Source organism: Oncorhynchus kisutch, linkage group LG11, assembly GCF_002021735.2.
Source record: "Oncorhynchus kisutch isolate 150728-3 linkage group LG11, Okis_V2, whole genome shotgun sequence".
In the NCBI taxonomy this organism is placed as follows: Eukaryota; Metazoa; Chordata; class Actinopteri; order Salmoniformes; family Salmonidae; genus Oncorhynchus; species Oncorhynchus kisutch.
The window spans coordinates 29,812,344-29,836,486 of NC_034184.2; the positions used below are offsets into that span (position 1 = coordinate 29,812,344).

At 41.4% G+C, this 24,143-nt stretch overlaps 1 protein-coding gene across 4 annotated transcripts; it reads left to right on the forward strand.

Annotated features, from left to right (window-relative positions):
* The first annotated feature begins 110 nt into the window (after positions 1 to 110).
* On the forward strand, positions 111 to 23,618 carry LOC109899771 (serine/threonine-protein phosphatase 4 regulatory subunit 3). 4 transcript variants are annotated; one of them, XM_020495284.2, is made up of 16 exons: positions 111 to 562; positions 1,606 to 1,661; positions 5,076 to 5,174; positions 5,604 to 6,227; positions 9,543 to 9,620; positions 9,728 to 9,844; positions 10,916 to 11,032; positions 12,787 to 12,918; positions 13,098 to 13,200; positions 20,934 to 20,975; positions 21,067 to 21,225; positions 21,523 to 21,692; positions 21,774 to 21,913; positions 22,127 to 22,266; positions 22,355 to 22,554; positions 22,725 to 23,618. In XM_020495284.2, the coding sequence occupies exons 1-16, from the start codon at positions 421 to 423 to the stop codon at positions 22,821 to 22,823; spliced, it is 2,418 nt and encodes an 805-aa protein (XP_020350873.1). In that variant the 5' UTR covers positions 111 to 420; the 3' UTR covers positions 22,824 to 23,618. The 4 variants fall into 4 exon arrangements, with proteins under 4 accessions (XP_020350873.1, XP_020350875.1, XP_031691481.1 ...); XM_020495286.2 differs by having other exon boundaries at positions 117 to 562; positions 22,436 to 22,554; XM_031835621.1 differs by having other exon boundaries at positions 132 to 562; positions 22,127 to 22,265; positions 22,434 to 22,592.
* The last annotated feature ends 525 nt before the right edge of the window (positions 23,619 to 24,143 follow it).

The following is a 24,143-nucleotide window of genomic DNA, read 5'->3' on the forward strand; positions in this document are numbered from 1 at the left end:
GAAAGTGGAGAGGGCGGGGGACCTTTGGGCGGCGCGAATGTGGCATGGGACACACCGGCTTCCGTAGCCCCTCTGAGGAGACCCCGCGGTGGTAACCGTTTGATTGACGTAGGGAAGAAAAAGACAAGATCGGATTACAAGATGGCGGTCTCTGGATGAGAGTGAAGAGGCCGTCGTAGTTGTGTTTTCAACGGTGAATTGTACAGTTAGCTAGCTAGAAATCCGGCATTCTGCGGGGAAAATAATAATAATCGTAATATGCTCGTGAATTAGCTTTACGTTTTAGCACATTATTGCAAAACATGCGGGTAGAAACAAAGTTTGAAGTTCGGGGATAAGAAAATAGCTAGGCAACTATTTGAAATAGTGAACTAGTGGCTAGCTAACGTTAGATTGTTAGCTTTTCCGCTCAAGGTAACCATGTCGGATACTCGGCGGCGTGTGAAAGTATATACGCTGAATGAAGACCGACAGTGGGATGATAGGGGCACAGGACATGTCTCGTCTACCTTTGTCGAACGACTGAAGGGAATATCATTATTAGTTCGGGCAGAATCCGACGGTGAGTTGTTAGCTAACATATCCTATTAGCAGATGGTCAGATAGCTCGTCGCATGTTTGTTTTGTTCGTAACGCAGCTATCTAGTTGGCTGGTAACATTTCACAGGCCGCAAATCCAATAAATCAACATCGCTAACTAGTTTGCGAACAATCGGCGACTGTAACTAACTAACGTAAAAACACCAACTAAACTAGCTAGCTAACGTTAGTAGCGTAACGTTACAGTAACTGCTGCCGGTGTGAATTAAGTTAGTTATTCTAGCCATCACACTATTGCTAATGCTAGTTGGCTACCGTTAGCTAGCTAATGGTATCTATTTAACGTTGGCTAACAAATTTAAACGTTTACTTATATTAACGCTAGCTAATGTTATTGGTGGTTGGGCTTGAAGATCAAATACACATCATCAAAATAAATTACTTTAGGTAGCTCGTTAGCTAATGTTAGCTATAAACGAATCAATAAACAGCTAACATTAACTAACATTATTTACTCAAACCAGCTTGTTAGCTAACTTACCTAGTTAGATGGCTAGCTAGCCAATGCTTGGAAGTAAAGTGTGGTTTAACTGACATGCTTTGTAATCCTGTTTTCCTTTCAATTATTTTATAGCTATTAGTAGCTAGTTAACCATCGGTACAGCTTAAAAGTACTATATCCAGCTAGTTAACTAACGTTACCTGGTCCAATGTTAGTCAGCTGGCTTAGGTAATTAACGTTAACCAGCTAGTGAACTCACTTGGCTTACTCGGTAATAAATAAAGGGACATTTGCTTGCCAGCCAAAAACACACGTTCGCTAATTTATGGGTAGTTGTCCTTGTTTACATGCACAGTTCATGTCAGTAAAAGTGTGGTGTTCAGGTTTCAGCAGTAAGAATGACAATTACAGTTACAACATCCGTCTTATTGAAGAACATGTTCTTTCACACCCATGTGACTGAATTATCCCGTTCTGTATTATAATTTTGTTAATATTTAGGCATCAACTAATTATTTCATTAAGGTAGTGGGTAGCTAACTAAATTCCCATTTGTCTTTTAGGCTCACTTCTTCTGGAGTCTAAAATCAGCCCAAATACTGCATATCAGAAACAACAAGTGAGTATTCTGCCTCTATAACGGGTTGGTTAGCGTTTTTTCGTCATTAGTCTTGTTCTGGAGGCAGCTGTGCAGAGGGTATTAGCTGGCACAGCCACAGTAATACTATGTCATTTGAAAGCTAACCTTAACCACACTGCTAACTCTAATGCCTAACCCTGACCTAAAAGCAAATGTTTGTTTTCATGAATTTTTACAATGTAGCACATTTTGACTTTGCAGCTGACCTATGGGGAAATCGCTCAGTTCTGCCTCCTGGACAAAGCTCATGACAATATGTTAACCTGTCTATAATGGACTGCTGTGTGTACAGTGCCTTCAAAGTATTCATACCGCTTGACTTATTCCACATTTTGCTGTTACAGCCTGAATTCAAAAAAGCATTAAGTTTATATTTTTTCTCACCCATCTACACACAATATTCCATAATGACAAGTGAATTTTTTTTTTTAGACATGTAAGCACATTTATTGAAAATTAAATAAAGAAATATCTAATTTACGGAAGTCAATACATGTTAGTATCAGAATTGGCAGAAATTACAGATGTGACTGGGTGAGTCTAAGAGCTTTACACATCTTGATTGTGCAATATTTGAACGTTATTTTCAAAATTATTCAAGCTCTGTTAAATTGGTTGTTGATCATTGCTAGACAACCATTTTCAAGTCTTGCCATAGATTTTTCAAGCAGATTTAAGTCAAAACTGTAACTCAGGAACATCCACTAAGCAACTTGTGTAGATTTGGTCTATTTTAAGGTGAATTCGTCTCCCAGTGTCTGGTGTAAAGCATACTGAACAAAGTTTTTCTCTACGATTTTGGCTGAGTTAGCTCAGTTTCTTTTTATCCTGAAAAACTCACCGGTCCTTAACTATTATGATGACACCCATAACATGATGCGGCCACCAACCACTATGCTTGAAAATATGGAGAGTGGTACTCAGTAATGTGTTCTATTGGATTGCCCCAAACACAAAACTTTAGACGCAAGTCAAAAAGTACATTACTTTGCTATTTTTTTTGTATTACTTTAGTGTCTTGTTGCAAACATGATGCATGTTTTGGGATATGTTTTTCTGGACCGGCTTCCTTATTTTCACTCTTCTAACTAGGTTATTATTATTGAGTAACTACAATGTTATTATTATTGAGTAACTACAATGTTGTTCCATCCTCCATTTTCTCCTATCACATCCATTAAACATCCATCAAACTCTAAATCAATTCCATTTTGACATTATGACTTACTGTGTGTATGACTGATCTTTATTTAATCCTTTTTAAATTCAGGCTGTAACAAAACAAAATGTGGAAAAAGTAAAGGGGTGTGAATACTTTCTGAAGGCACTGTAACTTCAGTGTTTTCTTTGCTCTGTTTTAATGTCATGTGCAAAATGACAGTGAAATGCTTTTATTGCAAGCTCCTAACCCAACAATGAGGTAAGCTTAATCGTCATCAATGTAGTGCTAAAAATAAGTTAATAACACAAGAAAATAAGCTATATACAGGGTTAGTTCCAATACCATATTTACAATATGTAGGAATACTGGAGTGATAAAGGTAAATATGTATATGGGTTGGTGACTAGTTATCAGCATGTATGAGAAACAGAGTAGCAGCGGTGTAAATTATGATGGTGTGTGTGTAGTCAGTATACATTAGTGTGTAGTAGGGGTCGACCGATTTCACATTTTCATAATATGTATTCGGCATTTTTGGACACTGATTATGGCCAATTACATTGCACTCCGCGAGGAGACTGCGTGGCAGGCTGACTACCTGTTATGCGAGTGCAGCAAGGAGCCATGGTAAGGTGCTAGCTAGCATTAAACTTATCTTATAAAAAACAATCAATCTTAACATAATCAGTAGTTCACTACACATGGTTGATGATTATTACTAGTTTATCTAGCTTGTCCTGCATTGTATATAATCGATGCAGTGCCTGTTAATTTATCGTTGAATCATAGCCTACTTTGCCAGACGGGTGATTTAACAAGCACATTCGCATCAATGCCTTTCTTAAAATCAATACACAAGTATATATTTTTAAACCTGCAAATTTAGTTAATATTGCCTGCTAACATGAATTTCTTTTAACTAGGGAAATTGTGTCACTTCTTCTCTTCGTTCTGTGCAAGCTGAGTCAGGGTATATGCAGCAGTTTGGGCCGCCTGGCTCGTTGCATACTGTGTGAAGACAATTTCTTCCTAACAAAGTCCTTAATTAATTTGCCAGAATTGTACATTATTATGACATAACATTGAAGGTTGTGCAATGTAACAGCGATATTTAGACTTAGGGATGTCACCCGTTAGATAAAATACGTAACGGTTCCGTATTTCACTGAAAGAATAAACATTTTGTTTTCAAAATGATAGTTTCCGGATTTGACCATATTAATGACCTACGGCTTGTATTTCTGTGTTATTATATTATAATGAATTCTCTGATTTGATAGAGCTGTCTGACTGAGCGGTGGTAGGCAGCAGCAGGCTCGTAAGCATTCATTCAAACAGCACTTTCCTGCATTTGCCAGCAGCTCTTCGCTGTGCTTCAAGCATTGCGCTGTTTATGACTTCAAGCCTATCAACTCCCGAGATTAGTCTGGCAATACTAAAGTACCTATAAGAACATCCAATAGTCAAAGGTATATGAAAAACAAATGATATAGAGAGAAATAGTAATATAATTCCTATAATAACTACAACCTAAAACTTCTTCCTTGGGAATATTGAAGACTCATGTTAAAAGGAACAACCAGCTTTCATATGTTCTTAGCAAGGAACTTAAACGTGTGCTTTTTTTACATGGCACATATTGCACTTTTACTTCTCCAACTGTTTGTTTTTTCATTATTTAAACCAAATTGAACATGTTTCATTATTTATTTGAGACTAAATAGATTTTATTGATGTATTATATTAAGTTAAAATAAGTGTTCATTCAGTATTGTTGTAATTGTCATTACAAATATACATTAAAATCATCCGGTTAATCGTTATTGGCTTTCTTTTGTCCTCCAACGCCGGCACCGGCGTTGAAAAATCATAATCGGTCGACCTCTAGTGTGTAGAGTCCCAGTAGTGTACACAGAGACGGTGCAAAAATGTAGGGTTCAACCGTTTTTAGCTATTTAGCGGTCTTATGGCTTGGGGATCAAAGCTGTTCAGGAGCCTCTTGGTGTCCGGCTTAATGCACCAGCACAGCTTGCCGTGTGGAAGCAGAGAGTAGTCTATGGCTTGGCCTTATGCATCTAAAGAATTCTGCATGTGTACAGTTGCAGTTAACTTGACACAATTATTATTTTTATTTTCTTACATTGTTATGCAAAGACCAGATTTACAAATTTCATGTTATGAAAATATATGTTTTTTCAACTTGATCATGAGAATGGTTTTCCCCCTCTCAGGACACCCTGATTGTGTGGTCGGAAGCAGAGAACTATGATCTGGCCCTGAGTTTTCAGGAAAAAGCTGGCTGCGATGAAATCTGGGAAAAGATATGTCAGGTATAGTACCATGTTTATATGGTTTTGTAAGTCAGTGTAAGGTTTATGATACATTACTATGCTGTTTAGTCTTTTTATGGCATCCGAAAGCACACTTTGAACTACATAAACTACATGTCACTATTGTTGGTGACACATGTAAGTTAAACAACATCCTTTTGCAATATAACATTGTCTAGAGCAACTGATTGTACCGTATTTGCTTGTTATTTGAAGCCCCAATACTATGAATAGCCATGTCTGTGCTTAGGTCACTGCTGCTTCTTTAGGGGGCAGTAAACAAACAAATTAATGTCTCTTGCAAAACTAAGCCATTTAATAATTAAGTATAGAATATCATGTAACTGAATTTTCTCCTTGGCAATATGGGACTACAGTCTTTCTCTCAGTAGTTCTTACATGTGGCCCCGTGTCTAATTTCCTCCCCAGGTGCAAGGGAAAGACCCTGCGCTGGAGATCACCCAGGACCCCATTGATGAGTCTGAGGAGGAGCGCTTCGAGGAGATGCCAGAGACCAGCCACCTGGTGGAGCTGCCTCCATGCGAGCTGGCCAGGCTGGAGGAGATCGCTGACCTTGTGACCTCTGTCCTGTCCTCGCCCATCCGCCGGGAGAAGCTGGCCCTGGCCCTTATGAGCGAAGGCTATATGAAGAAGCTGCTGCAGCTCTTCCAGGTGTGCGAGGACCTCGACAACCGGGAGGGCCTACACCACCTGTATGAGATTGTACGTGGTGTGTTGTTCCTCAACAAGGCGGCTCTATTCGAGGTAATGTTCTCGGACGACTGTATCATGGATGTGGTTGGCTGTCTGGAGTTTGATCCATCGCTGGTGCAGCCTAAAAAGCACCGGGAGTTCCTCACCAAGACGGCCAAGTTCAAGGAGGTAATCCCCATCACGGACTCAGAGCTGCGGCAAAAGATCCACCAGACGTACCGGGTGCAGTACATCCAGGACATCATCCTGCCCACACCTTCTGTCTTCGAGGAGAACTTCCTTTCCACCCTCACATCCTTTATTTTCTTCAACAAGGTGGAGATAGTCAGCATGCTGCAGGTGAGTTACTGCAAACCAACAGAACCCTCAGAAAATGTTCTCTTCTATTTAGCTGTTCTTGACTAGAAATGGAGTGTAAACAAATCTGTTTGTGTTGTCTGAACTGCCTCTTCAGCTCTGGTGTTTTCAGTTTAACAGGTTTCATTTTAGTGTGTTAAGTGAAGGTAATAAAGCACAGTCACTGATCTTAACTCACTACATATCACAAACTTTCACACCATTGTCAATGTAGATGATAATGTTGTTTTTCTGCTGGTGGTTTTATTTTCCTGTGAAAAGTATGGAACATTCCCTCCATCTTCACATTTGAACATCAATTGTAATCATTACATGTGATATTCTGCTGTTGTCATCAACCTGGAAAGGGTTAACTTTATGAATGTATTTTATTTGACAGTAATGGACTGTCATGAAATGTGATATGTTTTTGCTGCTTTTGTCTTCAGTATTGTAAATCAATGCTTGTGACTTCTCTATTGTTGAAAGGGTTTGTAGTTGATAGGGTATCTTCAATTTTAATCAAGGTATCTAATTTGAAATCTGCGCGATGTACGTTGTAAGTTCCCTTGTTGGCACTTTGCAATGTAATTATACATGTTTAGAAGTTCAAGAGGGACTTGGTTAGGGCTGTGACAGTCATGAGATTTTGGATGATGGTTATTTGTCAGTAAAATGACCACAGTCACTGTTTTATAATCGTTTAAAGGGAACTACTATCTATATATATATATATATATACACACACACTACATGGCAAAGTATGTGGGCACCTGCTCATCGAATATCTCATGTCCATTAATATGTAGTTGGTCCTCGCTTTGCTCCTATAACAGCCTCCACTCTTCGGGGAAGGCTTTCCACTAGATGTTGCAACATTTCCTCAGAGACTTGCTTTCATTCAGCCACAAGCATTAGTGAGATCAGACACCGATGTTGGGCAATTAGGCCTGGCTCACAGTCCGTGTTCCAATTGATCCCAAAGGTGTTCAATGGGTTTGAGGTCAGGGCTAAGGTCCTACATTTTGACAGTGTATGTGAGAGCAAAAACCAAGCCACGAGGTCAAAGGAATTGTCCGTAGAGCTCGGAGACAGGATTGTGTCAAGGCACAGATCTGATCAAGGGTACCAAATAATTTCTGCAGCTTTGTAGGTCACCAAGAACACCGTGGCCTCCATTCTTAAATGGAAGCCGTTTGGAACCAGAAAGGCACTTCCTAGAGCTGGCCGCCCGGCCAAACTGAGCAATCGGGGTAGAAGGGCCTTGGTCAGGGAGGTGACCAAGAACTCTATGGTCACACTGACAGAGCACCAGAGTTCCTCTGTGGAGATTGGAGAACCTTCCAGAGGGACAACCATCTCTGCAGCACTCCAACAATCAGGCCTTTATGGTAGAGTGGCTAGACGGAAGCCGCCACTCTGTAAAAGGCACTTAACAGCCCACTTGGATTTTGCCAAAAGGTACCTAAATGAATCTCACCATGAAAAACAAGATTCTCTGGTCTGATGAAACCAACATGGAACTGTTTGACCTGAATGCCAAGCGTCATGTATGGAAGACACCTGGCACCATCCCTACGGTGAAGCTTGGTGGTGGCAGCCTCATTCTGTGGGGATGTTTTTCAGCGGCAAGGACTGGGAGTTTAGTCAAGATCGAGGAAAAGATGAACTGAGCAATGTACAGAGATCCTTGATGAAAACCTGCTCCAGAGCGCCCAAGACCTACTGGGGTGAAGGTCCTGACTAGTCTCCCAGTCATCTTATGTGTATACTGTATTCTATTCTACTGTTTTTAAGTCAATGCTCAATCAAATATTTGTCTTAATTCCATAATTGTACTTTTAGATGTGTGTGTGTATTGTTGTGAAGTGTTAGATGCTACTGCACTGTTGGAGCTAGGAACACAAGCATTTCGCTACACCCGCAATAACATCTGCTAAATATGTGTGTGTGTGACCAATAAAATTGAATTTGAGGTTCACCTTCCAACAAGACAACGACCCTGAGCACACAGCCAAGACAGCGCATGAGTAGCTTCGGGGCAAGTCTCAATGTTGTAGAGTGGAAGGGGGTTTGAATACTTTCTGAATGCACTGTGTGTATGTATGTACAGTACCAGTCAAAAGTTTGGACACACCTTCTCATTCAAGGGTTTTTATTTTTACTATTTTCTACATTGTATAATAGTGAAGACATCAAAACTATGAAATAACACATGGAATCATGTAGTAAACAAATCAAAATATATTTGAGATTATTCGAAGTAGTCACGTTTTTGCCTTGAGGACACACTTGACATTTTCTCAACCAGCTTCATGAGGTAGTCACAATTAACAATTGTGCCTTGTTAAAAGATAATTTTAGGAATTTCTTTCCATCTTAATGCGTTTGAGCAAATCAGTTGTGTTGTGACAAGGTAGGGGTGGTATCAGAAGATAGCCCTATTTGGTAAAAGACCAAGTCCATATTGTGGCAAGAACAGCTCAAATAAGCAAAGAGAAACCACAGTCCATTACTTTAAGACATAAAGGTTAGTCAATACAGAACATTTCAAGAACTTTGAATGTTTCTTTCAGTGCAGTCGCAAAAACCATCAAGCGCTATGATGAAACTGGCTTTCATGAGGACCGCCACAAGAAAGAAAGACTCAGAGTTCCTTCTGTTTCAGAGGATACGTTCATTAGAGTTTACTGCACCTCAAAAATTGCATCCCAAATAAATGCTTCATAGATTTCAAGTAACAGACACATCTCAACATCAACTGTTCAGGGGAGACTGAATCAAGCCTTCATGGTCGAACTGCAATGAAACCACTACTAAAAGACACCAATAAGAAGAAGAGACTTGCTTGGGCCAAGAAACAGGATCAATGGACATGAGACCGGTGGAAATCTGTTCTTTGTTCCGATTAGTCCAAATTTGAGATATTTGGTTTCAACCGCCATGTTTTTGTGAGACGCAGAGTAGGTGAACGGATGATTTCCGCATGTGTGGTTCCGTGAAGCATGGAGGAGGTGACGCTGTCGGTAGCTTCGGGACAAGGTCCTGAGTCCATGTTACCACGGAGATGGGCTCAACCATGTTGGCTGCAGCCGTCTTCAGTCTGCTGTTTGTTCCACAACATTTCTTAAACTGGCAATTTGTCTCCTTTTGTCTCTCCTTTCAAATCGAACCACCGATATAAAACATGCTTTACTTTTGGCTAAGCTTTGACGACTTCATAATGAAGTACGTAAAGTCCCGGTGCTTTTTCAACATGACCACAAACTGTGATGCAGTATGTTTTTGTAAACTTTTTATCCCTGCCTTGCACTACAGGAGGATGAGAAGTTCCTAACTGAAGTCTTTGCACAGCTAACGGATGAAGCGACAGAAGACTGTAAAAGGCGGGAACTAGTAAGTTGAATGATCAACTTGTTTAATTAAAAGCATGCAAATAATTAGCTTTAATGCAATAAAGGTTTCAGTGACACACTGTCCTCTGTTTTCCTTCCTCTTCACAGGTGAACTTTTTCAAAGAATTTTGTGCTTTTTCACAAACCTTGCAACCGCAAAATAGAGATGCTTTCTTCAAGACTCTGGCGAATCTAGGCATTCTTCCTGCTCTTGAAATAGTCATGGTATGAATGGTTTTACTACTGTATTAAATGTCTATTAAATGTCAAACAGGTTTTGCATATTTGTCCTAGACATTTTGATGTGACAAAGTTCTCTTGATCCCTTGAATGTGAAATACCATCTCAACTTCAAGGGCTGCATCTTGGAAGCACGTCAAAATAAATGAAACAGTATGTTTCTTAACCTTGAACTTAAAGGTATTAAGTCAGTCCAGATTGTACCAGGCTCCTGAGCTCCTAAAGCAGGAGTGTTAAACTCATTCCATGGAGTGCCTAGTGTCTGCTGGTTTTTGTTTTTTCCTTTCAATTAAGACCTAGACAACCAAGTGATGGGAGTTCCTTAATAACAGAGGTGGGAAAGGTACTCAATTATCATACTTACTTGAGTCGTTTTATATTAAGGTAACACAATAAAATATTTTAGAATTTTAATCAAGTAGTATCAGATTTTAAATGTACTTCAGTACAGTGGTGGGAAAAGTACTCAATTGTCAGACTTAAGGAAAAGTACAAGTAAATGCTATCCATCAAATTTCTTATATTTAGCAAACCAGACGGCACAATTTCCTTTACTTTTTTTGAGAGCCAGGGGCACACTCAGATGTAATTTACAAATGAATTATTTGTGTTTTGTGAGTCAACCAGATCAGAGGCAGTAGGGATGGCCAGGGATGTTCTCTTGATAGGTGTGTGAATTGGACCTTTTTCCTTATACTGCTAAACATTCAAATTATAACTAGTACTTTTGGGTGTCAGGGAAAATGTATGGAGTAAAAAGTAAATAATATTCTTTAGGAATGTAGTCAAGTAAAAGTAGTCAAATATAAAGTACTGATACCCCAAAAACGACTTAAGTAAAAAATACTTTAAAGTACTACTTAAATACTTTACACCACTGCTTAATAATCAGTGACCTTATTCATGAATCAAGTCCAAGGGACGAGTGAAAACCCGCAGACACTCTGCCCTCAGTGGAATGAGTTTGACACATGTGCCCTAAAGAAACACCTTGATGGCGCTGAATGAGTTATTAGTTAGAGCACACTATCAGTGTGTGTCTCACCGTCTCCACAGGGTATGGACGACTTGCAGGTGAGGGCTGCAGCCACAGATATCTTCTCCTATCTGGTGGAGTTCAGCCCCTCCATGGTCCGGGAGTTTGTTATGCAGGAGCCACAGCAGACTGATGATGTAAGTATAGCATCAACCTTGTCATATAACTAGGTCTACATGAAATGTGACACTGGTGGGCAAATTTCTCTGCTACATCTAGGTGCCATATGGAGCTGTGATTATGTAAATAAAGGCATGATTATTTACCCAGTAAAATGTTACTTGTACAGTGGCTTGCGAAAGTATTCATCCCCGTGGATTTTTTCCTATTTTGTTGTCTTACAACCTGGAATTAAAATAGATTTTTTTGGGGTGTGTTTGTATAATTTGATTTACACAACATGCCTACCACTTTGAAGATGCAAAATAAAGTTTTTTGTGAACAAACAAGAAATAAGATAAAACAGAACTTGAGCGTGCTTAACTATTAACCCCCTGAAAGTCAATACTTTGTAGAGCCAACTTTAGCAGCAATTACAGCTGTAAGTCTCTATAAGCTTGGCACATCAAGCCACTGGGATTGTTGCCCATTCTTCAAGGCAAAACTGCTCCAGCTATTTCAATTTGGATGGGTTCCGCTGGTGTACAGCAATCTTTAAGTCATACCACAGATTCTCACTTAGATTGAGGTCTGGGCTTTGGCTAGGCCATTCCAAGACATTTAAATGTTTCTCCTTAAACCATTAGTGTTGCTTAAGCAGTATGCTTAGGGTCATTGTCCTGCTGGAAGGTGAACCTCCGTCCCTGTCTCAAATCTCTGGAAGACTGAAACAGGTTTCCCTCAAGAATTTTCCGGCAGTCCCTGCCGATGGAAAAACATCCCAGCAGCGTGATGCTGCCACCACCATGCTTCACTGTGGGGGGGGGGGTGAGAGGTGTTGGGTTTGCGCCAGACATAGCATTTTCCTTGATGGCCAAAAAGCTAAAATGTAGTCTCATCTGACCAGAGTACCGTCTTCCATATATTTGGGGTGTCTCCCACATGCCTTTTGGCAAACACCAAACATATTTGCTTATTTTTCTCTGGCCACGCTGTTGTAAAGCCCAGCTCTGGAGTGTAGGGCTTAAAGGGGTCCTATGGACAGATACTCCAATCTCCGCTGTGGAGCTTTGCATCTCCTTCAGGGTTATCTTTGGTCTCATAGTTGTCTCTCTGATTAATGCCCTCCTTGCCTGGTCCATGAGTTTTGGTGGGCGGCCCTCTCTTGGCAGATTTGTTGTGGTGCCCTATTTTTCCCATTTTTAAAATAATGGATTTAATGGTGCTTCGTGGGATGTTCAAAGTTTCTGATATTTTTTTATAACCCAACCCTGATCTGTACTTCTCCACAACTTTGTCCCTGACCTGTTTGAAGAGCTCCTTGGTCTTCATAGTACTGCTTGCTTAGTGGTGTTGCAGACTCTGGTGCCTTTCAGAACAGGTGTGTATATATACTGAGATCATGTGACAGGTCATGTGACACTTAGATTGCACACAGGTGGACTTTATTTAACTAATTATGTGACTTCTGAAGGTAATTTGTTGCACCAGATCTTATTTAGGGGCTTCATAGCAAAGGAGGTGATGCACGCACCACTTTTCGGTGTTGAATTTTTTTGACTTTTTTGAAACAAGTTATTTTTTTCATTTCACTTATCCAATTTTGACTATTTTGTATATGTCCATTACATGAAATCCAAATAAAAAATCTAATTAAATTACAGGTTGTAATGCAACAAAATAGGAAAAAGGCCAAGGGGGGGGCGGTGTACTTTTTCAGGGATTAGATGTTTAGGATGTTCAAGGTCTCCTGTAGGTGTTGCCGCTCAAAGTTCCTCTCTGTGTGCATTAGGATGTGCTGCTGATCAACGTGGTGATAAAGCAGATGATCTGTGACTCGGACCCTGAGTTGGGCGGTGCTGTGCAGCTTATGGGGCTTCTACGCACATTGATCGACCCAGAGAACATGCTGGCCCCCACCAATGTAAGACCCTATCTGATCTCTCACTCACTCAGTCACTCACACACAGTTATGTCATAACACTGGGTGTAATGATTATTGTACAAGAATGCAGAATTATACCAAACTTTCATACATTTTAAAGAACTCTGCAATATCTCAGCATCACTGTCTAATCGACTTCTTACTTTGAATCCCATTAGAAAACAGAGAAGACTGAGTTCCTCAGCTTCTTCTACAAGTACTGCATGCAGGTCCTCACAGTCCCTCTATTGGCCAGCACTGTAGATGAGAAGAACTGTAAAGGTGAGCAGGGGGGGACCCTTTGATCTAAATGGATGTATGCATTGTGTGTCAAATCAAATCAAATTTTATTTGTCACATACACATGGTTAGCAGATGTTAATGCGAGTGTAGCGAAATGCTTGCGCTTCTACTTCCGACAATGCAGTAATAACCAACAAGTAATCTAACTATCATACGTTTTTGGTCTCATGTCGTGCTTGAATGGGTGAGTTTAGGTCCAGCTGTATGTGGATATGCATGGCTTTATGTTGGACAGTATAATGGCGCCAGAGGGATGGGCCCCTGACCAGTTGTGCTTTTGAGCTTTGTTTGCGCTGATCCTAACTCGTTTTATACCTAATGTTTGGCCATTTCATATGCCCGAAAAGAGCTTCTGGACTTCAAAACAACGATTACTAACCTTGATTTGGATGAGGACTTCTATGTCAACCAATCGGAGGTGAAGGACATAACGCTCATCCCAGACCAGGCTCATATCCCCGTAACTGGTGGAAGCAGCGTCTATAGAGGTCGGTGTTCGGGATATCTAACCTGACTGCAACGGCGAGTGGACAAGTCGCCATTACCCTACGTTCTATTGACAAATGTGCAATCATTGGAAAATAAACTGGATGAGCTCCATTCAAGACTATTCTATCAGCGTGATCTGAAGAACTGTGATATGCTATGTTTCACTGAGTCATGACTAAACAAGGACATGGAAAATATAAATCGAGCTGGTTTTTCTTTTCATTGGCAGGACAAAACGTCTGCATCCGGTAAGCTGAGGAGAGGGGGTGTACGTCGCTTTGTCAACAAGTTGGTCCCCGATCTCTAATATTAAGGAAGTCTTGAGGTTCTACTCGCCTGAGTTAGAATAGCTCATGATAAACTGTAGACCCCACTATTTACCAAGAGTCATAGCTGTCACAGCTTTCATAGCTGTCACAGCTTTCATAGCTGTCTGTTTACTACCACAAACTGATGCTGGAAAGAACACCGCACTCAATGAGATGTGTAGCGCCCTATGCAAAAAAGACAACAACAAAATTCTCGCCCAGATGCAACGCTCCTAGTAACCAGGGATTGTAATGCAGGAAAACTGAAATTAGTTTTACCTCATTCCTACTAGCATGTCTCCTGTGCAACTAGAGGCAGAAAAATTAAAACTCTACATCACCTCTACTCTACACAAAAAAACCTCTCCCTCGCCCTCCATTTGGAAAATTGGACCATAACTCCATCCTCTAAATTCCTGCTTACAAGCAAAAACTCAAACAGGAAGTACCAGGGATGAGCTCAATACGGAAGTGGTCCGATGAAGCAGATGCTAAGCTACAGGACTGTTTTGCTAGCACAGATTGGAATATGTTCCTGGATTCATCTGATGGCATTGAGTTTACCACATTTAGTCACTGGATTCATTAATAAGTGCATCGACGACGTAGTCCCCACAGTGACCATACGTACGTACTATACGTACCAGTCAAAAGTTTGGACACCTACTCATCTTTATTTTGACTATTTTCTACATTGTAGAATAATAATGAAGACATCAAAACTATGAAATAACACAGAATCATGTAGTAACCAAAAAGGTGTTAAACAAATCAAAATATATTTTAGATTATGCAACTTAGCCACCCTTTGCCAGCTTTGCACACTCTTGGCATTCTCTCAACCAGCCTCACCTGGAATGCTTTTCCAACAGTCTTGAAGGAGTTCCCACATGCTGAGCGCTTGTTGACTGCTTTTCCTTCACTTTGCAGGCCAACTCATCCCAAACTGTCTCAATTGGGTTGAGGTGAGGAGATTGTGGAGGCCAGGTGCATTACTCCATCACTCTCCTTCTTGGTCAAATAGCCCTTACACGGCCTGGAGGTGTGTTGGGTCATTGTCCTGTTGAAAAACGTATGATAGTCCCACTAAGCGCAAGGCTGCAGAATGCTGTGCTAGCCATGCTGGTTAAGTTTGCCTTGAATTCTAAATAAATCACCGACAATGTCACCAGCAAAGCACCATCACACCACCACCTCCATGCTTCACGGTGGGAACTACACATGCGGAGATCATCCGTTCACCTACTCTGCGTCTCACAAGACACGGCGGTTGAAAACAAAAATCTCAAATTTAAACTCATCAGACCAATGAACAGATTTCCACCAGTCTAATGTCCATTGCTTGTGTTTCTTGGCCCAAGCAAGTCTTCTTATTGGTGTCCTTTAGTGGTGGGTTCTTTGCAGCAATTCGACCATGAATGCCTGATTTCACAGTCTCCTGAATAGTTGATGTTGAGATGTGTCTGTTACTTGAACTCTGAAGCATTTATTTGGGATGCAATTTCAGAGGCTGCTAACTCTAATGAGCATATCCTCTGCAGCAGATGTAACTCTGGGTCTTCCTTTCCTGTGGCGGTCCTCATGAGAGCCAGTTTCGTCATGGCGCGTGATGGTTTTTGCGACTGCACTCGAAACTTTCAAAGTTATTGAAATGTTCTGTATTGACTGACCTTCATGTCTTAAAGTTATGATGGACTGTTAATTCTCTTTGCTAATTTGAGCTGATTTTGCCATAATATGGACCTGGTCTTTTACCAAATAGGGCTTTCTTTGCTTAAAGTTTTTTTTTAATGGTTGTTGGAGGTATTAATTTAACTGTCCCAGATTGTTTGTTATATTTATTTCTGGCATTGAATAGGTCAACTTTTGTATTATGGGGGATAGTAGATTGACATAGTCTAGTGATTTTGCTGTTCGTTAGGCCCACTCATCTTGTTGGCTGACGAAAAGTAAATGTTGACAATTCTTCCAATATCTTCAATATGCGACTCGGATAAGGATGCGTATGGTTGCGTCCCCAATATGTCTTTCTTCACTTGTGGCCTGTGAGAAGGACCCAATCGCGTGACGGGCATTGGCTAATAAGAAAATAGCTTTCTGAGGGAGCCATGTGAGTGAGAGGTGCTTCGGAGCATGCAGCCAGGAGAAGGGAATTCTAATTAATGATTATATTTAGCCCAAGGGCACAACATCCACTGTCCACAAAATGCATGGATTTTTTGGGGGGGGGGCATTACCGCCACACAAAGTGGGTGCAGCCGGGAAATTTGAAGCATTATCAAGTGCTTGTCAAATTGGGAATGAGACTGATTTATTTATTTATTTATTTATTTTACCTTTATTTAACCAGGTAGGCAAGTTGAGAACAAGTTCTCATTTACAATTGCGACCTGGCCAAGATCAAGCAAAGCAGTTCGACAGATAAAACGACACAGAGTTACACATGGAGTAAAAACAAACATACAGTCAATAATGCAGTATAAACAAGTCTATATACAATGTGAGCAAATGAGGTGAGAAGGGAGGTAAAGGCAAAAAAAGGCCACGATGGCAAAGTAAATACAATATAGCAAGTAAAATACTGGAATGGTAGTTTTGCAATGGAAGAATGTGCAAAGTAGAAATAAAAAAATAATGGGGTGCAAAGGAGCAAAATAAATAAATAAATAAAAATTAAATACAGTTGGGAAAGAGGTAGTTGTTTGGGCTAAATTATAGGTGGGCTATGTACAGGTGCAGTAATCTGTGAGCTGCTCTGACAGTTGGTGCTTAAAGCTAGTGAGGGAGATAAGTGTTTCCAGTTTCAGAGATTTTTGTAGTTCGTTCCAGTCATTGGCAGCAGAGAACTGGAAGGAGAGGCGGCCAAAGAAAGAATTGGTCTTGGGGGTGACTAGAGAGATATACCTGCTGGAGCGTGTGCTACAGGTGGGAGATGCTATGGTGACCAGCGAGCTGAGATAAGGGGGGACTTTACCTAGCAGGGTCTTGCAGATGACATGGAGCCAGTGGGTTTGGCGACGAGTATGAAGCGAGGGCCAGCCAACGAGAGCGTACAGGTCGCAATGGTGGGTAGTATATGGGGCTTTGGTGATAAAACGGATTGCACTGTGATAGACTGCATCCAATTTGTTGAGTAGGGTATTGGAGGCTATTTTGTAAATGACATCGCCAAAGTCGAGGATTGGTAGGATGGTCAGTTTTACAAGGGTATGTTTGGCAGCATGAGTGAAGGATGCTTTGTTGCGAAATAGGAAGCCAATTCTAGATTTAACTTTGGATTGGAGATGTTTGATATGGGTCTGGAAGGAGAGTTTACAGTCTAACCAGACACCTAAGTATTTGTAGTTGTCCACGTATTCTAAGTCAGAGCCGTCCAGAGTAGTGATGTTGGACAGGCGGGTAGGTGCAGGTAGCGATCGGTTGAAGAGCATGCATTTAGTTTTACTTGTATTTAAGAGCAATTGGAGGCCACGGAAGGAGAGTTGTATGGCATTGAAGCTTGCCTGGAGGGTTGTTAACACAGTGTCCAAAGAAGGGCCGGAAGTATACAGAATGGTGTCGTCTGCGTAGAGGTGGATCAGGGACTCACCAGCAGCAAGAGCGACCTCATTGATGTATACAGAGAAGAGAGTCGGTCCAAGAATTGAACCCTGTGGCACCCCCATAGAGACTGCCAGAGGTCCGGACAGCAGACCCTCCGACTTGACACACTGAACTCTATCAGAGAAGTAGTTGGTGAACCAGGCGAGGCAATCATTTGAGAATCCAAGGCTGTCGAGTCTGCCGATGAGGATATGGTGATTGACAGAGTCGAAAGCCTTGGCCAGATCAATGAATACGGCTGCACAGTAATGTTTCTTATCGATGGCGGTTAAGATATCGTTTAGGACCTTGAGCGTGGCTGAGGTGCACCCATGACCAGCTCTGAAACCAGATTGCATAGCAGAGAAGGTATGGTGAGATTCGAAATGGTCGGTAATCTGTTTGTTGACTTGGCTTTCGAAGACCTTAGAAAGGCACGGTAGGATAGATATAGGTCTGTAGCAGTTTGGGTCAAGAGTGTCCTGATGAAGTGTGTGCAGCAGAGCTCATGCCTTTCATGTAACTTTTTTCAAATCATCACTAGTCGCATCATGCAGCCATAGAATTGATTGAAAATCGGAACATATAGCCCAAAGTTTGCATCACAACTAAAGTTATATTAGTAAGTCTAAATTAAGCATAGAGAAGGACCTGTTTCTTTGTTAACCACTCAACACAGAACGTTTTTTATTGAGCAGTGTTCTATTGTATTCGTCATACTATAAAATTATGCCACAGAATTCTAATTGCTAAATGAGCTAGTGTAGCACACAGCCATATGGCATAAGGACAACTCCATATGCTATTCTGCTCTTCTGAAAGACTACATTTTCTTCATGCTTCTGAAAGACTACATTTTCTTCATGCTTCTTTTGACCTATCTAAAATCATGGATTTATTAGACATTTTAAAATGTAGATGTTCCAAATGTCGTCATCAGTGGTTTGTAGGCTATGCATGAAAGCCAGGAGATGCTAAATGTGTTTGTCAATTTAACGGTAAATTACTGTGAGACCTGCAGTTATTTGCTTGACAATCACCGGCTGACACAATTTCATGACCGCCACAGCCCTAGGTAGGCCTGATCACTGATGACGATGAGATGTCAGTGGTGCCAAGACAACAGCCTCTCCCTCAACGTCAGCAAGACAAAGGAGCTGATCGTGGACTACAGGAAAAGTGGAGACGGTCGAGAGCTTCAAGTTCCTCGGTGTCCACATCATTAAGGACCTATCATGGTCCAAACTAGAGGTTGACCATTATGATTTTTCAACACCGATACCGATTATTGGAGGACCAAAAAAGCCGATAACGATTAATCGGCCGATTTAAAATATATATATAAATAAATAAAAATAGTTTAAAAAAAAATAAGTGTGTTTTGTAATAATGACAATTACAACAATACTGAATTAACACTTATTTTAACTTAATATAATACATCAATAAAATCAATTTAGCCTCAAGTAAATAATGAAACATGTTCAATTTGGTTTAAATAATGCAAAAACAAAGTGTTGGAGAAGAACGTAAAAGTGCAATATGTGTTAATGTGCTAAATAAGAAAGCGAACGTTTCAGTTCCTTGCTCAGAACATGAGAACATATGAAAGCTGGTGGTTCCTTTTGACATGAGTCTTCAATATTCCCAGGTAAGTAGTTATTATAGGACTATTTCCCTCTATATCATTTGTATTTCATATACCTTTGACTATTGGATGTTCTTATAGGCACTTTAGTATTGCCAGTGTAACAGTATAGCTTCCGTCCCTCTTCTCGCTCCTCCCTGGGCTCGAACCAGCGACACAACGACAACAGCCACCACATCGAAGCAGCGTTACCCATGCAGAGCAAGGGAAACAACCACCCCAAGGCTCAGAGCGAGTGAAGTTTGAAACGCTATTAGCGCGCGCTAACTAGCCAGCCATTTCACTTCGGTCACATCATTTCGGGAGTTGATAGGTTTGAAGTCAAACAGCGCAATGGTTGACGCACAACGAAGAGCTGCTGTGAAAATGCACGAAAGTGCTGTTTGAATTCATATTTACGCCTCTGCTTCTGCCTACCACCGCTCAGTCAGATACTTAGATACTTGTATGCTCAGTCAGATTATATGCAACACAGGACACGCTAGATTATATCTAGTAATATCATCAACCATGTGTAGTTAACTAGTGGTTATGATTGATTGTTTTTATAAGATACGTTTAATGCTAGGTAGCAACTTACATTGGCGTTACTGCATTTGCGTAACAGGCAGTCTCCTTGTGGAGTGCAAAGAGAGAGAGGCAGATCGTTATTGGGTTGGACTAGTTAACTGTAAGGTTGCAAGACTGATTCCCTTGAGCTGACAATGTGAAAATCTGTCTTTCTGCCCCTGAACAAGGCAGTTAACCCACTGTTCCTAGGCCGTCATTGAAAATAAGAATGTGTTCTTAACTGACTTGCCTAGTTAAATAAAGGTTAAATAAAGGTGTAAAAAAATAAAATAGCGATTTCCGATTGTTAGGAAAACTTGAAATCGGCCCTAATTCATCGGCCATTCAGATTAATCGGTCGACCTCTAGTCCAAACACACCAACACAGTCATGAAGAGGGCACAACTACACCTCTTTCCCCTCAGGAGGCTGAAAAGATTTGGCATGGGCCCTCAGATCCTCAACATTTCAGCTGCACCATTGAAAGCATCTGGTACTGCTTGGAATGGCAAATGCTTGTCATACAACACTGGGGCCCAGCTCCCTGCCATCCAGGACCTCTATATCAGGCGGTGTCAGAGGAAGGCCCTAAAAATTGTCAGACTCCAGCTACCCAAGTGACCGTGTTGTCACTGCGCGGCAAGTGGTACCGGAGTGCCAGGTCTGGGACCAAAAGGCTCCTGATTGGCTTAATATACCCTAAAGCCATAAGACTGCTGAACAGTTAAACGGTTACCCGGTCTTTCTACTTTTCACCCTCCTACCTACATGTACATAGTACGTCAAACAATCACCTAACCAAACCTACATGTACATATTACTTCATTGTCCCCAACTACTTCATTTCCCGGTACACTGACTTGGTACCAGTACTCCTTGTATATAGCCTCGTTATTGTTATTTTATTGTGTTACTATTTACTTTGTCTTTGTTAGTTTTCTTTTTAAGTGCATTGTTGGGAAAGGGTTTGTAAGTAAGCATTTCACAGTAAAGCCTGCACTTGTTGTATTCGGCGCATGTGACATACAATTCTATTCGATTTTGACAGGCCATGATGTCTTTGTTGGGATCTGTGTTGTGTTAAAGACTTATGCATTTGTAAGACTGATATTCATTGCTTTTACTGTGTCTTACAGATCTGCAAGAGGGGTCCACCAAGATCAACCCAGTGTGTCCTGGTATGTAATCATACATTGATACTCCCAATCATAATTCTAATTTATATAAGTCTCTCTTTCCCTATTGTAAATGCATGTTTGTGTCTTTCAGATCATTTCCAGACAGCCCAACTCCTGGCTTTGATACTGGAGCTGCTGACGTTCTGTGTAGAGCACCACACGTACCACATAAAGACCTACATTATGAACAAGGACCTGCTGCGACGAGTTCTGGTGCTAATGAACTCTAAACACACCTTCCTTGCACTGTGTGAGTCACTGGGAAACACTACAGAGGGGATATGGGTGCAAGAATAGTGGAAGCACCAAGAACTGACATACACATTCTGTATGTCAGTAGACTGAATTTGTTTATTCATAATTGAATGATTTGAATGAAGCACATCATGATAAAACCCAAACGTTTGGACCCTTGGCTCCTGGGTGGAGCATAATCATTGATATAACTTAAATGTACTGCTTGTGGTGTAAATAGATGCAATATGGAGTTTCCTCAACTCCTTTTTTCAAGGTGTTGATTGTACTGATTTGTTATGTCTTTTAACAGGTGCTCTGCGCTTCATGAGGAGGATAATTGGGCAGAAGGATGAGTACTACAACCGCTACATTGTCAAAGGGAACCTGTTTGAGCCAGTCATCAACACTCTGCTGGACAATGGAACTAGATACAACCTCTTAAACTCAGCCATCATTGAACTCTTTGAGTTCATCAAAGTGGTATGCCCATATTCACCTTTTAACATGTCTGAAAACCATTTTACCACACGTATACACCCTAATATCTATCTATCTCTACAGGAGGATATCAAGTCCCTCATAGCACACATTATAGACAACTACTACAAAGCACTTGAATCCATTGAATACGTCCAGACTTTTAAGGGCTTGAAGGGCAGATATGAGCAGGAGAAGGACCGACAGACTCTGAGACTCAACAGGTCAGTAAGGCATCATCTCCCGAAGACATGGAGAACTAGAGTGGAGAAGTTGATTTGTGGTTTGTTTCAGCCAAAGAGGATAGCATATAATTTAAGAGTAGTTTGTGTTGAGCAGAGTAACTTCAGCAGTGTCGCATTGTCGAGTGACTTAAAACATTTAATTGGTTATTTACATAAAGCCTGTTAAAAGTAATCTTGACGTTATTCAAGCAGATATCGTAGGGATGCCCGAACGCTGGACGAGGACGAGGATGAGGAAATGTGGTTCAATGAAGATGGAGAGGCTATTGAGAAAAGCAGGCCTGAGGAAGAGTTCCCAGAGAGCTTTGGAAAGTATATGGAAGCAAAAAAAGGTCAGTGCCTCCACTCTGCTCAGTGTGTGTTCAACCCCACAACTTGTGGAATGGTATGTTCACCCTATGTATTTCCATCTCTTTGCAGTTAAAGAGAGTGACAACAAAGAGAACTTCCCAAAGCGGACCCCAACTGGCAGCTTTAAGTTTACCTTCTCTCATTCTGCAGGGGCTGCCAACGGAACCAACGGTGCCAACTGCAAGCCAGCCACCTCTCCCACCTCCGCCGCCAGTCCCAACGGCTCCCCCGCCAAGTCGGCAACGCCACCCGCCACCCCGGTAGTCAAGGTGAGCTTTCCCTGTCAACTGCCATTCTAGTTGCCAAGGTGAGCCATATCCTCTTTTTACCTGTCAATCTGTAGTAAAATGTCCCATCTGCCTGCCACCCCAGTAGTCAAAATTATCCAAACCTCAGGGTTTAGTCACTTGAGTTCTGTGACCTGTGTTCTTGTTGACAGACTGCGATGGTCGGCCTTGTAGACTACCCTGACGATGAAGATGAGGAGGACGAAGATGAAGAGCAGTCCCCACGGAAACGGCCCCGTCTGGGCTCATAAGCCAGTGAAGTCCCCTGGTCTTGGTCCGCTGTGCCACTGTCACAGTCCACTGGACAGAGACCACTCCCGCCGTCCTACCCTCCCAGCCTGCTCCTACGCCCCCCTACCTGGCATGTGGACCAGAGAGGTTGATCAGTGCCAAGGTTTCCCTGATGCTCCGGCAGGGACGCAGCACTTCACGCAAACCTCAGCCGCTCTACAAAAGGGGGAGCAGGGGCTAATGGGAGAGCCAGTCATGCTAGCAGGACTAGCCGCTTAGTAATGGAAGCTTGATTGGCTGACCCCATAGAACTGTTAATTTGGGTTGGGTGGAGAGAACTAGGCAAAATGAGGGTTAACAGAAAAAACTAACCAACAGAAAACAAAGTTGCTTAGTTCTGAGGAGCAGGACTCAACCGTCGAAGCTGGGGCTGCATTGCCGAGGCTCACACACCTACATCAGCCAGGAGTCCTGTATTCATGAGTTTATTAAAAGTACTGTACAGTTATTTTTCTTTTTAATAATTTGCCCCTGAAGTGATTTTAAAAGGGTAGAGCTATACCTGCCAGTGTATTGCTTTTGCACAAATGGTGGGATCACTGTTCACCCTTTTAATTCAATTATATGATTCATTGTATAAAGCAAGAGTTGCAATGCTGGTTTTAAAATAACATGTATTAAACGGCAGTAAAGTCATTTTTGCAGCCCACTGAGAATGTCTAAAGTCTGTGTATTCGGTGGCTTTGACTTACTGTGGCTCCCAGAGGTGTCTTTGTTAAGAGAAGTCATTCTTCTAGCAGATATGTGTATCCTTTTTTTAAAGGACACAAGCCCTTCTCATACACAAGCCCTTCTCATACTTGTGTTCCAGTTCAGTACTCATGGATTGAGTTGATTTTGTTGCTAACCCAGTCCCTGTGGGTCAGAGCATATTTAAATCCTAAATTGCAGCAGCGGTGGTTTAGGCCAGCTACTGCCATTTTATATAGACATTCCTAATGACAGATGAAGTGTGAGATGTCAGGGAAAGGTGGAAAGCATTTAATCTACAAGAATGGATAGTACAACAGCTGAGTGCCCAAATGTAACCATTTCAAATGGGTCTAGATCGTGTAGGTTTGTCTCCATTAACATTTTGGACAAGTGCATTTACTACCACTATCGCCATTCTAAACATTTGATACGTTTTCAGATTGTGACCCTGGCATTGTGTGAATCTAGCTTTATTTTAATCTGGAGGAGTTGAATTTATTTATATTTACACTAGGTGACTGTTAGGGGGTGCTGTGTTGAAGCTACAGTTCCTCAATCTTGGCACTCCCTCAATGTAAAAAATATTT

Excerpts from the sequence above, each read along its gene's own strand:
- LOC109899771 (XM_020495284.2), top strand. The coding sequence starts at position 421 with ATGTCGGATACTCGGCGGCGTGTGAAAGTATATACGCTGAATGAAGAC. Across the intron at positions 563-1,605 it reads AGTTCGGGCAGAATCCGACG|GCTCACTTCTTCTGGAGTCT; the intron begins GTGAGTTGTTAG and ends TTTGTCTTTTAG. Across the intron at positions 12,919-13,097 it reads ACATGCTGGCCCCCACCAAT|AAAACAGAGAAGACTGAGTT; the intron begins GTAAGACCCTAT and ends GAATCCCATTAG.